This window comes from Anarhichas minor, unplaced genomic scaffold (assembly GCF_050575085.1).
Source record: "Anarhichas minor isolate MPS153535 unplaced genomic scaffold, ASM5057508v1 ptg000007l, whole genome shotgun sequence".
Taxonomy (NCBI): Eukaryota; Metazoa; Chordata; class Actinopteri; order Perciformes; family Anarhichadidae; genus Anarhichas; species Anarhichas minor.
Genome location: NW_027466453.1, coordinates 9,740,790 through 9,755,455, shown reverse-complemented (window position 1 = coordinate 9,755,455; position 14,666 = coordinate 9,740,790). Strand labels below are relative to the sequence as shown.

General features: G+C 42.7%; 2 protein-coding genes across 4 annotated transcripts; one reads left to right on the top strand and one right to left on the bottom strand.

The window, feature by feature from the left end:
• Positions 1-666: 666 nt before the first annotated feature.
• phb (prohibitin) lies at positions 667-4,153 on the bottom strand. 2 transcript variants are annotated; one of them, XM_076085642.1, is made up of 7 exons: positions 4,104-4,153; positions 3,452-3,549; positions 2,382-2,543; positions 2,023-2,165; positions 1,801-1,917; positions 1,612-1,707; positions 667-1,469 (listed from the first exon to the last, which is right to left on the bottom strand). In XM_076085642.1, exons 2-7 carry the CDS (start codon positions 3,534-3,536, stop codon positions 1,257-1,259), a joined length of 816 nt encoding a protein of 271 aa, XP_075941757.1. In that variant the 5' UTR covers positions 3,537-3,549; positions 4,104-4,153; the 3' UTR covers positions 667-1,256. The 2 variants fall into 2 exon arrangements, with proteins under 2 accessions (XP_075941757.1, XP_075941758.1); XM_076085643.1 differs by having other exon boundaries at positions 3,452-3,546; positions 4,104-4,133.
• A 989-nt stretch (positions 4,154-5,142) lies between these two features.
• LOC142944144 (uncharacterized) lies at positions 5,143-11,131 on the top strand. Of its 2 annotated transcripts, none has more exons than XM_076085604.1 (6): positions 5,143-5,257; positions 6,334-6,517; positions 6,883-6,986; positions 7,084-9,873; positions 10,291-10,499; positions 10,599-11,131. In XM_076085604.1, exons 2-6 carry the CDS (start codon positions 6,334-6,336, stop codon positions 10,684-10,686), a joined length of 3,375 nt encoding a protein of 1,124 aa, XP_075941719.1. In that variant the 5' UTR covers positions 5,143-5,257; the 3' UTR covers positions 10,687-11,131. The 2 variants fall into 2 exon arrangements, with proteins under 2 accessions (XP_075941719.1, XP_075941720.1); XM_076085605.1 differs by having other exon boundaries at positions 5,195-5,257; positions 6,331-6,517.
• The last annotated feature ends 3,535 nt before the right edge of the window (positions 11,132-14,666 follow it).

Genomic DNA, 14,666 nt, shown 5'->3' with positions numbered 1-14,666 from the left:
TGAAATAATAATGAGGACCCCGAGGACCGTTTTGTCCTCTCAAAGGAGAAATCCTAGAAGTGTAATTAATTGATTCTATTTGTATCACCAACTCTTACTCTTTATGAACGTACCTCGTCCATTTTATGACTTTGACGTTTTGTTTGTTGGTCTGGACACACAGGGCTTTCTGGTAAATGTTTGTTAAAATGTTTCTATGGACACTCCCAGGAACGATATAGTTTCCTAAAACATTAATAACATCTGCGACAATGCATAGGATAATAGTTTGAAAACTAAATGATCAGTATAAAACATATCTAAAATCTCGCTCTAAAGTTGAAACCATTCCTTTTTCCAAATAAATTAATTTAATCTGTTAATATTCAAAAGAATCCCATCATTAGTTGCATCCAGGTTTTAATTTCTTCACAAACAGCCGTTGTTTAAAAACTTTCACAACGCTGTCAAAGCTACCCAAGGCAGATAAACTATTGTATCCATTTTGAGGCATCACCAAAGCAATTGTTATGGAGGCAACAATAAACGTTGCAACTGACTGCGTATCTTCTACAGTATTTTTTTTAATGGGGATGCAATTATCTCCTGTGGTGATTTTGATTACACTCAACACAGAATGATGTACAATCACCTCTGTGGCCTTGAACAATAAGTATGACCACTGGGAAGTAGAAAGAAAATTTTATTAAGCCGAGGCATTTTTGAAATATGGTGCGCACACTTTCTCCACACAAACTAAAGACACGACGACTATATGCATATAGCTATGTATACCTCTGGCAAATCAGAACAAAAAGAAGTTACGTTAATGAATTGTTCCTGCACATATAACAGAGTAATTGCATTTATTATTCACGATTTATCATCTCATCATTTAAAGCAATCAAACTGTTTTTCCTTGATGTTAAAAACAATCTGTTGCTTTCCACACATGCAATGCTCTGAAACAATGTAGCAAAGACAAATCTTTAATTAACGGCATTATCATCTTTTTCAAAACAAGTACTATAGATGACCCCCCCCCCCCCCTTCCTCACGCCTGGGTGGACTTTTTAAATGTATCCATCGCAGACCTCTCACTTTGTCTCCCACCAGTCTGCTATCAGCAGAGCCCAGTCCAGAGTTGGTTAGAGAAAGAGTGAGAGGAATGTGTGTGAAGTTGAGAGTCCTTTATTGAATGCTCCAACCACCCCTCCCATGGCCCGTTGTAACGGCTGGTGACAGAGCGAGTGGGCTGGACATGAGGAGAGATGTCATCACTGGGGCAACTGGAGCAATGTGCCCTGTCCTGATGGCAGGTAAGTGATGTTGCGGGAGCGGGAGAGCTGGAAGGCGATGTCCTCCGCTGCCTCCAGCTTACGTAGCTCCACCAGACCATCACCAGCCTCCATCAGAGAATTGGCGATGAGCAAGGCAGCCTGGGAATCTCCCTCTGCGGAGATGATGGCCGCCTGCTTCTGTTGCTCTGCCTAAAAGGAAAAAGAGATTTTGTGAGCTGGCCTTAATTCACAATAACTGTAATTCAACCATCCACATTTTCCCCATAGAGACTGCATACAAATTTCTGAATGTATAAGTAGTATAGGGACGATCTGCAAGTAAAAAATGTACCTTTTCTACAACGAAGCGGGCCCTCTCCGCCTCCTGCTGGGCCACCTGCTTCATCTCAACAGCCTCTGTGAATTCCTTGCCAAAGGTCAAGTGTGTCTGAAAGAACACAATACAATTATTTCCCCAAGTTAAAGTCAATTTGAAGAGAGAACATGAACAACGTTGCAAAATTTGCCAGCCGCTTCATACCAGTGAAACATCGTCCAAGATGAGGCCGAAGGTGTTGGCTCTTTCTGTGAGGTCATCACAGACCTGCCGAGAAACAAGCTCTCTCTGGGTGATGAGCTCACCGGCATCAAACCGAGCCTGTGAAACAAAACAAAAAGTCACACAGAGACGTCGGTTTAACATCATAACGAGAAAAAAAACAAGTCACCTTTTTGTTGGTAATAACTCTAGACTGATACTCACCACTACAGATTTTAAGACCTCTGTGGTGATGGATGGTAGCACCCTCTCGTCATAGTCCTCACCAATACTGGTGAAGATGCGTGGCAGCTGGTTGGTCATCGGCCGGAAGAGGATACGCAATGTGATGTTTACATTCTGCAGATCTGTGGGGGGGGGGGGGGGAGGAATTGTTTAAGTGAACTTACTGCACATATTAGCCTGTGAAACATCGTTTCTTAGATTAAAACATCCTATGTACAATACAAGTTACATTCTTAGGTAATGTTTACACAATTTGTAGACGGAGTTTAAAGAGACACTGAATTTTATTAGCAAAAGTGAGGACGACGTCACAGCAGTTCAGTAGATGATCGATGTACCTTTGCTGCCTGTGACAACGGGCACGTTGCGTGGACGGGAGCGACAATCAAAGATGATAGGTTTCTGAACCCAGGGAATGAGGAAGTGGGTACCTTCACCAACAACAATATCTTGCACTCCTCTGAACCGGTCAAATATCACAGCCTGGTGCCCTGCATCAACTGTAGAAAGAAGTACAGTTAGTCTCTGCCAAGAGGTTCGTGTGAACTGGTTTATAGTTCATTGCTCAGTGTGTTCCTAACCTTTGACATAAAGCCCTGATTGAAGAGCTAGACATCGCTAAAGGACTGTTATCGGGTTCATCAAATACATATTACCGGAAATACAATCATCATTCTTTTGTCAACTTAAATTCAGCAGTAAGAAACACACGGAAGATACATAAACACACAATGTAGAACTGCTGTGAATCGTATTACAACACAGTAGAGGTTTAAGAAAAAAATGATGAATATGTGATGAAATAATATTAGAATCACAAAATCTGAATTATAAAAAACAAAATAAGCATAGTTGGCTCCATTGCAAACATGACTGGTGAATGGTTTAAATATTTCTTTAGCTGCTTTGAATTAGACTTGGGGTATTTCAACATTTGTATTGTCAATTTCTTCATTTGTGTTTTATTTATTTGTAGCATTTTTTTCTTCTTCCAAATACTGAGTATTTGTTGTCAGAGTAGCAAAGTAGTAAAAGTGTATGTGAGATAAGCACAGTGTATGCATGTAAAAGTGTGTGATAGAGGGGAGGGCCACTATGTGGGAGATTGTTAGGTTTTTGACTCTGAAAATACACATGTACTGTGTAAAATTGTGTATGTGACAAATAAACATGCTTTGATGTATTAAATTGCAGTGCTCTCGACCAACATATGAAATGTTATGCTGCAGTTAAATGGGATGACAACTAGTTTTACATCTTAAAACGACTGTAATGAAATAATAACCAATCAGTGAGTGAGTTAATGGTCTTATTAGAGTGTCGCCAGTGAGTTAAAAACTAGGTGAACTGGCACAGCTTGAGAACAACCTGTTTTGTGTTGTTAGGTGTCCAATTGATAAGCACTCACCATTGAAAAGAGCAGAGTTTACAACACCTCCACCAATGGCGAGGGCCAGCCCCAATTTCCCAATAGACTCGAACAGCTTGGCCATGGTAGCAATCCTACTGGTAGTGGATATAAGACGAGAGGTTAATACAATTAGTACACTTCACCAACATGACCGTTTGTGACGGTGTTTATAAAGCCACTATAAACCCCTTCCATCCAGTAATAGTTACCCTTGTCCTTGAGACAATGCTGAGAGATGCCAAGGCTGTGGCTGTTAGCTAATTTAGCTCACTAGCTAGCATCAACTTGTCGCCGAGCTGAGTACTGAGACCATGGATGTAGCTCAGACCGAGACAGATGCTAAGCTAAGCCCAATGAAGCGAGCACTATATCTGAAGAGTTCAAGACATGCAACATATGCCTTGTATATCATTTTAAACACACTAAAATTAAAATAAAGCGCGTGTCAGCAAACCTACGCATGTTATCTGTCACTGATGTACAGCGGTTGCTCACATGCACGCCTTACTCAACACTGTGAAACAACGTCATATGTAGATTATAGAATAAAACGTCTCCATTTCGCTTTGTAATTATCGCTATACACACATTTTCCTATACAATTCAGCATTTTCAGTGTGACAATCACGAACACACCGACTTCACTCACCTCGGTTTTGTTCAGATGTCTGTGACCTCCACCGGACACGACGTATAACACATGAAATATTTGGCCCACCGCGCATGCGCACATGTAGTAACGTAGCCTCTGATTGGACAAAAGACAGACTTCTTCTTCTACGGCTTTGTGTAAGTGGTTGGCTTTCAATGTAATGATGAATTACTGCCACCTACTGTTATTTGGAGTCTGGTTGGACCTCAGATGAACGATTGATTGATTGACCTTTAAAATATTGTGGTCTTTGCAGTTTGTGTGTGAAGTAAATACAAATAAGACGGAAGGCAGCTTGCCAAAAAAATACAACACAAAGGCATATAGCCTATAACTACAACAACTGCAGTTTCCAGATAGATACTGTGATTATATTTGTCTTCATATGAAGTAAACTAGAGAATTGATTAATCTTGTGTAGTGACCTCAGCCATATTACAGACATGCTGTATTTATAAGGTCAAGATGGCTCAAATCAACTATTCTCAATGGGTTCTTTAGGTATTGTTAGTAGATTTTTAATAAAATACCAATACAGAAATGTAATAAATAATGACCTGCATTGAAAATCCCCACTGAAGTAAAAGTACAAAAGTACTTGATATATCAAAAGTAAAAGTATGACTGATACATCACCAGACTGTTAATACTGATGCAACAAGCATATTATGTTTGTAGCTGATTGAGGTCGAGCTACTTAGTTTTAACTTCCAAATATATAGCTAGGTAATTTATTCCAGTGATTCACAAATTAGGCATCAGGTTCCCCTCAAAGCGGAACAACATAGATCTGAGGGGTCATAAAATGATCAGTAGGGTAAACAAATACAAAAATGCAAAGCTACACAATTTGGTATCCATTTTGGATCTCCTTTTTTTTATTATTTTTTGTGAAATTGTAAATCGTAGGAAGGAGGACTGATCCATTCAAGCCGTGGCACCTGCACTCATATAAGCACACGCACGCACACGCACACTCTTTACCGTGAAATATGGGCCTACTTGTTATGTGCAATGAGACGGCACTTGGTCGCCCCCTCGCGTGGACACGACAGATCACACATCAGTTTGTAGTTTCACTTTCCTCCGTGGCTTGTAAAGTGTGGCAGTCTTTGAACGATAGCGGGAAACCGCCGTGAAACAGTCGTAAGGTCAGTAAACGTTACAAATCTTAAAGATATCCAAGATGTGTTGTGTCAGACAGTAACAGCGTCGGACAACAGGAGATCCGTCGATACTGCGATAGGCTGATTTCTGATTTCTCTCCACTTCCTTGACACTCAGCTCTGCGAATGAGGCTTTCCTGCTCGCTTCTACATATATTGTTTAGAGATCCTGTAGCAAAAAAATACTCAATATTTTGCCCATTTGTTGCAGGGTGGCTGCAAATCAGACCAAAATAGTTTATAATTCAACATAATATTTTAGTTACTTTGCAATTACACATGTCTATTGTGTGTGTGTGTGTGTGTGTGTGGGGGGGGGGTGGTCTGTGTGCGCGTGTGCGTGTGTGTGTGTGTGTGTGTGTGAAAAGCAACATAGTTAATAAAGATAGCCTATGCTGTTTTTTAAGCAGTTTATTCTGTGTCTAGCAGTTGCCAACACGGCAGCAGCTAACTGTAGGTGGGAATGTGAAAGGGGCGTTAACTTCACCATCTGTCACAATCTGAAATATATCTTTGCTATTTTCTGATTTATATTCACATTGCATTTGAACTAAGAGACGGCAACACGTTTTCTTTTTAACAATACAGATCAAATATCTAATAGTTATGGCATTAACTTGATCAAACATCAGTTGCCAAAACCAGATGTCATCATCTTCGTGTATTAGAGAACCAGCTGTAGAGGGATGTGATACGTCTTAATACATTTGAGATTGACAGTTAATTGCTCACTATTTCAACAAAAGTCTCACTACCGATTTCCCCTGAAATGGACATTTCTGAGTTTTGTTGATGTAGTGCCCTAGTTACCCCAATAGAGGGTGTTATATTATCAACTATGTCTCCCTTCCTATTTGCAAGGGTGGGGTCTGTGAATGGTTGGCCAATACTTTCACATCAACAGCTTCGTAAAGAGGTGTTGTGTTTCGGCTTTTTTGTCATCATCCTGTTGGTGTTCACGCTCACCGCTTCTGCAGAATCCTGGTACTTTTGTGTTGCTGTCTTGCAGTCACTCTTAAAATGCTTGTTCTTCACAGCAGTGACTTGTTTTCTCCCAGCAGATGGCGGAGCCGGGCAGGACCGTGAGGGTGAGCGGTCTGCCCGCTGACATTGAGGATAACAGGCTGAAAGACAAGCTATTTATCCACTTCCTGAGAGCCAGGAATGGAGGAGGGGAAATAACCTCTGTTACCATTGTCAAGGCAACGCCTGTCTCTGCCCTCATCACCTTCGATGACAGTGGAGGTCAGTAGGGTCAGCGCGTGTGCATGTCTGTGCATATGAAGTGTAGGGGAGGTGGAATTTTCTGGCTACTTGATTCCATTACAGACACATGGTGGTGTGGAAATAATATTAACTAGATCATATTATTTACAGTACACTCTTGTCTCACAATACAACAGCAAATGCTTCATTAACTTTCACTTTAAAGACTCCAAAATGTAGTTGCAGTAATTAGAAACATGTCTCACTATGTCGGCTGTGACCAGTGATTTACACTAAGCTGGAATTTTGACATGCAAGTCAATGGAGTAGCCAATGGTAAAGGGCTTAGTCAGGATTCTTTACAGACTGAGATTGATTTCTTTCTGGTGACCCCTCTCACACAGTGGCACAGAGACTTATTCAACAGAGACGGCACACTCTGGAAGTGGATGAAAAGAAGTATAAAGTCATTGTAACTGAGCACCGAGAAAGCCTGGACCCAGACAAGGTACACTTCAGCAGAATATTTTCAAATATGTCAACAAATACTGAATAGACAGTTAAATCCATGAGTGTTTGTTGTCTCTCTTCTTCCATCATCGTAGGTCATCTTAAGATTATCAGCAACTGTCGACCTCAGCCAGCTTCCTGGGGGAATAATGGCACTGACAAACCTTCATAAGAGCCACCCTGATATCCAGATGAACCACGATGCTACTGAGGAATTGTGCACATTGGATGGCGCCTATTCCAAAGTCCAGGCTGCTTTGGCGCAACTATTTGGCCACCCTGAAAGACCACAATCGGCCGAAAACAATCACTCAGGTCAACCTGCCACCAGTGGCTCCAAGTCCGTTCAGACAGTGCTGAAGCCTCATATTCAGGAGTCAGAGGGTCAGAGCAGGAAACCGAATAAGCAAAGAGAACAACATGAGAAAGTTCACATTGGCAGGCCCTCTGATGAGTACAACTCCAGCTCACATAGAGACCTGACACCTGGTGGTTATGTTTTGGGAGATACTGGCCTGACGGAGGGTGCAGCTCTGCAGCTTCCTGGGCATCCTACTACATCAGAGGAGGACTTCTCACTAATTGTGGATGCAGACATGTTCCAGTATCTCCAGAAACACTGCAGGAAGGAATACCAGCATATCCTTAGTCAGTATGGTGTTGATGTAGTGGATATGACAAATCAGGGGTTGACTACTCTGTTTTTGCAGGTAGCAACAGGAGTGGGGGCGGATGGCCGGGATCAGGAGAGCCTGAAGTTGGCAAGAAAGGCAATAAGTAGGCTTTACGAGGAGAACGAGACCAAGATCCGTCGAGACCAGCTCCCTAAGAGCATCCTGTCCCTCGGGGGGGGGCAGCAAAGGGTGATGGACAACTTAAGTGTCAGATTTCCTAAGCTTCTTCTGAATGAAGATGAGATAAATATTTACATTATTGGGAGCAATAGTGATGTGTCTGAGGCTAAGCTGTTACTTCTCCTGGACCCGAGCAAAGTGAGGGGTAAAAAAGAGGATGTAGCCAGTCTTCTTAGATATCCTCTAGATGATTCTGGCTCATCAACACATGCTCATGAGTGGAGAGTCCCCCTCACCTTGTCCTCCACCGCAGATTCTCAGGGTGACAGAATAGATCAGCAGCTGAGGTCAGAGGAGGATGAGAGGAGAGCTGAAGGAGCCAAAAAGTATAAAATAGCTGCTCGGTTTAAGGATTCAGGGCTTGCTGCATTTGGCAGTCGACCAACTGACCTCACCTTACGAGGGCTCTCGTCTCCCATTCGACAAACACGCCTCGGGCCAATATTAGGTCATGATGTACTGTCAAAAACAGCAGGGATTTCTGATGAAAGTGTCTCCAGAGCGTTAGCCCAAAACACTGGAGGGGACATCTTGTTCAAGAGTGGATATGCTTTGCCTTCAAATGCTTCGATGCAGAATAGAACCTCCTCGAAGGCTCATTTAATTGATACTCGACCCAAGAGCTTAACATCTCCTATTAGCACAACTCAGTCCAGTTTGTCAGGAAGTACTTTACTTCCACCTGCTGGATCTGGATCCACCTTGAAGCGAGCCAATAGTTTCTCAGGAACACCTCTGCAGAAGGCCCAAGTTTTGAGTCCGAAGAGTCAAGACGACTCCGCCAAGTCCACAGTCAGAGCCAGGGGCAGGTCCTCTAGCTTCAGTAACCAAACAGAGAGGGACAAGCGGGAAGTCTACAATGCAGAGATTACAGTTTCCCGTGGGATGTGGAAGCACATAAAAGAAGCCTACAGCTCCCGTGTGGATGACCTGACTTCTGATGTCCAGATGAAAGAGAGCTCCTTAGAGGGTAGTTATGATCTGACTGTCACCTTAAGAGGGGCAAACTCATCCAAAGTGAGTTTATGTCAGCTAGGTTTACAGAAGCTGGTTGATTCGGTTTGTGTAGACTTCTCTGTGGACAAGCTGCGCCTGTCAGAGCTGGGTATCACTAACGAAGCAGATGAAACCTTACAGGCTTGTTGTGCTGAGGTGCGTAGCCGGTTCAAGAAAGTTACCATAAGGATTTCAAAGAAGACCTTATTGGTTCTCGGCCCGCAAGCGTTGTGTTCTCAGGTGGTTGCTTCCCTGCGGGAGGTATTTTCTCGGGATCCGGCCCAAATACCTGAACGACAGGACCTCTCTGGCCCTTCTGCCTCCAAATCGAGTCCATCCACATTTTTGCAAATGAACAAGGACCAAAGTACTAGTCTGCACTGTTACAGTAATCCTCAGGTGACGCTAGAGAGACAAACAAGCAAAGCCGATGGGACTGATAGTAGTCGGGAAAGGAGAACAAACCAGAGAAGTGACTTCCGTGAGACAGAGCTTGTGAATGGATCTATTACTCAACTGTTGGTGAGGAAAGACCCTGTCATTAAAGAGAAAGTGAAAATTGTAGAAACACTGGAGATGGATGGGCAGAAGAGTGAGTCATTTGTCAGCCACACTACACCAGGAATTGATAGTGCGAGACATGTGAATGATGCCATGCCAACAACAACCCCGACTGATAAAGACATGGCCCTTCATAAGAAAGAGAGAACTATACAGTCGACCCACAAGGACAGTACGCAGCAAAGACAAACGGAGATCCAGGACACACCAGAGGAATCCGGATCAGGTCCGGGTGGCATCTGTGTGTGTGGTGAGAGTGAGATGCTGACGATGAAAACAAAGTGTGGAGCTAGCATGTGCTCAAAGTGCCTGGACACAATACACGTCCAATGCAGAGTTTGTCATGAGACAGAGGCGACGACACGGTGCATCAACGGCAAAATGACCAACTCTAAACTAAACATCACTCTACCAGGTCACACAAAAAACCTTGCGATCAAGATCACTTACTGCATTCCGGATGGTATCCAAGGGGTGAGGGGCTTATTTTACACACATTCTCACTGATAACTGTTGTATATGATATGTACTGGAAGGCATATTCATCTTCATTTAGGAAGGGACAACACATTATATTATTGTTTCAATATGTTTTTTAAACGTTTTAACAGGATATAGTATTGTTCTGTTTAAGGCCTATAATATAGAGAAGTTAGGTGTATGTTGCAGATACACTATTTTGTGTTGTAGTTTATTTTTATACGATGTCAACAAGCATTTAGCTTAACTATTATGATTTATTGAGTACTGGAAAATACACTGACATTGTGTATGAATGGTGTGTGCTAAGGTATCACATATAGCTTTAATATCAAGACTTTGCTTTTAGCTCATGCAAGATGATATCTAAAGATTGTGTTTACGAGTGGTCTTCGCTCTCTGTCTTACCAGGAGGATCACCCTTCTCCAGGAGAACCATTTCAAGGAGGGGTGTTTGAAGCCTATTTTCCCGACAGCGAGAAGGTCAGAAAGCTGATGCCAAGGCTGAAAGAAGCATTCAGACAGGGACTCACCTTCACAGTGACGGGCAAAGACACAGGGGCCAGGGTCTCCTGGGACTGTATCCCACACAAGACCACCCTATATGGAGGCAAATCAGGGTGAGTGAGGCCAGTGTGAATGTCTAACAGAGCTGTAGAGTTAAAGGTCACATTAGTCCATGTATCTGAGCTGAACAGTTTTCTTTTTGTCTCTCTCAGGAGCAGTTACCCAGATTCCACTTACTTGGCTCGCTTATCTGAAGTATTGACCTCCAAGGGGATTGGAGAGCCACCAGCTGAGTCTTAAACATAAAAGCAATCTAAGGAGGTCTTCTTAAGCAGTTTTATAATTTAAAAAAAATGTGATTGGAGCCATTTGCTCTGTATTTTTATGGCGATGAGTATCTGCTTTTATTATGTTGTTTTTCAGCTCTCATTGCAGTTATTTTGGATTTTTCAATGTCATAACCTGCCTCACCATTGCTTTCTTCAAGATTGAAGTTGACATTTTTTAATGTGACCAACCGCTGTTTTCTTAATCATTTCACATAGCATTCCCGAACATGTTCTTACTGTTTCAGCATTATTTTGGAAAAAAATGCATGGTACTGTGTGTATATATATTTTTTTTTATGTAGTTTTATCGATCCTGTAATTTAGGAAGGAATAGCAATACAGATATTTGTAGAATATTGGGGAGTAAAATTATATTTTCCAGAATGGGCACTGAAATAAAAGAGCACATCTCCTGACGTTTTGTTATGCTTTTTTTTATTAGTCCTGGAAAACATGTAAGGCATATGGTAACATTACACACTGAAGCGTTACAAGCTCTAGAGGCCATGTGGACAACATGGCACCACGCAGTAAACCCAGAGTCAAGCACAGAAGCAGCATCAATTCAAAGGGTTTAAAAAACAAAGTGGAGACGAGAAGAGTGTTTGCAACCAGGAAAAAAACCCCACCAACACGAGGAAGGACAGAGAGAGGAGAACTAACTTGGAAATCAACCTGTTGGGTATGCCTTGCAAAGAATTAGCAGTGGTGACTGAATGCTAACAGGTGTGTGTAGTGGGACAGATGTGAAGTGAGATCCTGAAACTTTCCCAGAGATAGGTTAAGGTGGATCATGAATGAACCAGCTGGCCATGAAAGTGCCCATTCGGAAGGGTGAGGACAGGAAGTCAGGTGGCACAGGGACACATGCCTTATCTTCTGGTCGACTAAACATGCATCCTAGTACTGTACATGACAAGCCCTGCCAGGTTGTACTTCCGTTGCTTCTCTGCAATGTTGCTGTGATGTAAAAATGGCTGCTAAGGAAACAATAGCTGCAGGCAGATGTGGTTGTTTGGGTTCTCAGTTTGTGGATGAGTGAACACAGCGGCTCTGAAGTTGGAAATAACCCACTGTCAGAGCCTCACCATTTGACTGGGAGTACTAAAGCTCACATAGAACATGGATGGTGTGACAGTTTGTGCAGTGAACTCAGAGAAACTGGATGACGTTGTTTGTGTGTTAGTGAATGCAAAATTAAGTAGCTTCTTACGTGAAGAAACCTGCTGTTTGGAATGACCTGAGAAACCATATCAAAACCGAAAGAAATTCACCTCAAAGCTGAACGGTGGGCGCCTGTAACGGACTTCAGCTATACAAGCCAAGACAGACGGAAGAGAAGCTATTGGAAATACTACGCTCATTGTCTTAGCGTGTTTTTCAAACCTAAAACTACGAGTGTTAATTCATAACTAAAACGGCAAATGTTCAGAAAAGTATCACTTTGTTTATTTTATCTTTGAAACAGTTTTTTTTCTCCTGTGCATCTCTGAGTTGCCAAGTACTTTTGCATAAGTGTCTGGAATGATGAAACCATTTCAAGATGACATTACACTGCAGCTTCACCATGGCGGAAGTGCTCTCAGGCAGCCGCCACCCGCCCAGCTGATAGAGTCCATCTCAAAGGCAGCTTAGCTCGAAAGAACCAAGGGGAAAATGTTGAAAGAAAGACAGAGATTACAATAGGTTTTCCACATGCCGATGAATGCATGCAATTTCAAATTCCAGATGTCAAACTGATGTTATACTTGTTATGATTATGTATGGCGAAAGAAGGGGGCGATCTGGAGAGGAATTTTTGGCCTGCGGATGTTGCACCGGCCACAGGAAAAGAGGAACGTCTCTAATATTCCTTGAGCGAACTGGGATCAGCTGTAAAGCGGAAATGTTGTGTCTGGGGCAGGCAAAAGCTGAGCTATTATCAGCCAATAAGCTGGGGTTTTGTGCAGCTGTGTTGCAGTATTGGCGTCCCTGTACAGCTGTGTGAAAACATCTGCTTCCTCACTTGCTACACAAGCCATTTGGAAACAAACGGAAAGGAATAGAAATCCATAGAGAGGAATACCATGGAGCTTTGGATTTGGAGGAAATTTGCAGATTTCAGTGAATATCTGTGTTTTGGTGTAGTTTTGAACCTTAAATGCACCATATCCAGTCCCTTTTCACTGTGATACTAATATTATGGTTGTAAACACTTCAACCTGTTGTGGTCGACATGGCGCGAGAGCTGGTAAAACACAGTGAAAAGGATATAAATACGGAGGGAGGGGCCTCGGATTGAGGTAAACTGTGCAGGGAGAGAGGCACAGTGCAGGCCTATGCTATAGCACGACTGCAACCAATCAAAAACGACAAATTGTGTTAAACCTTTTGTAAACGGCAGCAAAAAAATCTGTCAGCACCCATGAGCATTTGGGATAGAAATCTGACACACTGTGACGACTCTTTTGTATTTTCACTTTTCTTCAAGGTTGACGGAAATGCATCCAAAAACAGAATTGTCTTCATATTTTTTATGCAGTTAATATTCAAAGCATTGACAGAAGAATATACATACAATTTGGCACACATGGTTCGGACCAACAGAAAGACTTCATCACATTTAAAAGGAGTGCAGGTTGGCAGGTCCCCACATAAGAGTATGAGCTTTGAACTTTAAACCCTTGGATAACAAAACAGACAAACAAACAGAAATATAAAGGTAAATTAAAATAACATATTAAGTAAAACATCATTTTTTATTATTTTTTTTTAACCGAAGCGTTTGTTTCTCACATGGCACCGTCCACAGGTTCACAAAGGGAGCCCAGCAGATTAGAACAGAACACTAACCAGAGGCTGACAGGACACTCCCCACACCAGCGTGGCCAACGCACTCCAGCCCAGTTCACTCCGCCCTGCTAAACATTTTACTCCCCACGGTCAAGGATGGATGAGTGCTTTGATTTCAGCTGCCACCCAGGAGAAGTGGCCTGGGCAGGAACTGTCAAGCTGAAAATAGGGGGACCTTTTTCATGTGTGTGTGTGTGTGTGTGTGTGTGTGAGTGTGTGTGTGTGCCACCTGTGCTTTCGGTGAGCTTCAGCAGATACACTGGGAGTGGATGATGGCAAACAGGCAGCAAAACTGGAGCCGAATCAAAGCCTGCGTGGGACTGGAGTGCGACTGCCATGCCTGTAAGTGCATTAAGATCAGCGAGCAGAGTGCAAAATACTAATACCAACTGTCCTCATAACACAGGCCTCTTATCAGACAGGAGGGGAGAGAGATAGAGTAAGAAGGGAGGGTTGCAGTTGGAGCTACATAATACTGTAGCAGAGTAGTGTGAGGGGGAAATGTGGCAGGGGTAGGGAGAGGGTGCTTTTAAAACCTGACAAACGACCTGAGGACACACACATCTTCACACACAATGGCACACCACACACGGCACATGAGGGAGGCCACTCATGCTAACACAACAACTTTTGTCTTTCTTTTTTTTTTTTTTTTTTTTCAAACGTTTTGTTTTGTGTTTTTTTTTACAAAGTCACTAGTCCCCATCTGAGTCTCAGCACTGAGGCCGGGCTCACAGACAGACAGGCAGGCAGGTAGAGATATGAGGTTTAAAGATATCCTCCTACATTAAGGTTTAGTGTCCACCCAGTGGGGTTTATTATGAATGCTTAGGATTTACTTCAATTACATTACACCAGTGAGACAAGATTCACACTGGCCATTAGGGGGAGCGGTGCGCTGTTTCTGCCAGCACTGTTTTGTCAGTACTTGATTTCAATTTCACCGGTGTGAACAAGCTGCTTGCGAGTGCAAAACTAACAACCTTAAAAAAACAGTTCCATCTCTTCAGTTTATCATTTAAAATCATTAATGTAATTCACACCTGTTGTAATACTGCTCGTGTGGACAGGCTGAATAGAGAAACAGAGGGAGAGGGAGTCGGAGAAACAGACCACAGA

Bases quoted from the DNA above. Each gene is read 5' to 3' on its own strand.
- phb (XM_076085642.1), bottom strand. From the start codon at position 3,536: ATGGCCAAGCTGTTCGAGTCTATTGGGAAATTGGGGCTGGCCCTCGCC. The intron at 1,918-2,022 runs GTGAGTATCAGT...TTTGTTTCACAG, and splicing joins AGGTCTTAAAATCTGTAGTG to GCTCGGTTTGATGCCGGTGA. The intron at 1,470-1,611 runs GTACATTTTTTA...TTTTCCTTTTAG, and splicing joins CCCGCTTCGTTGTAGAAAAG to GCAGAGCAACAGAAGCAGGC.
- LOC142944144 (XM_076085604.1), top strand. From the start codon at position 6,334: ATGGCGGAGCCGGGCAGGACCGTGAGGGTGAGCGGTCTGCCCGCTGAC. The intron at 6,518-6,882 runs GTCAGTAGGGTC...CCTCTCACACAG, and splicing joins CACCTTCGATGACAGTGGAG to TGGCACAGAGACTTATTCAA. The intron at 10,500-10,598 runs GTGAGTGAGGCC...TGTCTCTCTCAG, and splicing joins CTATATGGAGGCAAATCAGG to GAGCAGTTACCCAGATTCCA.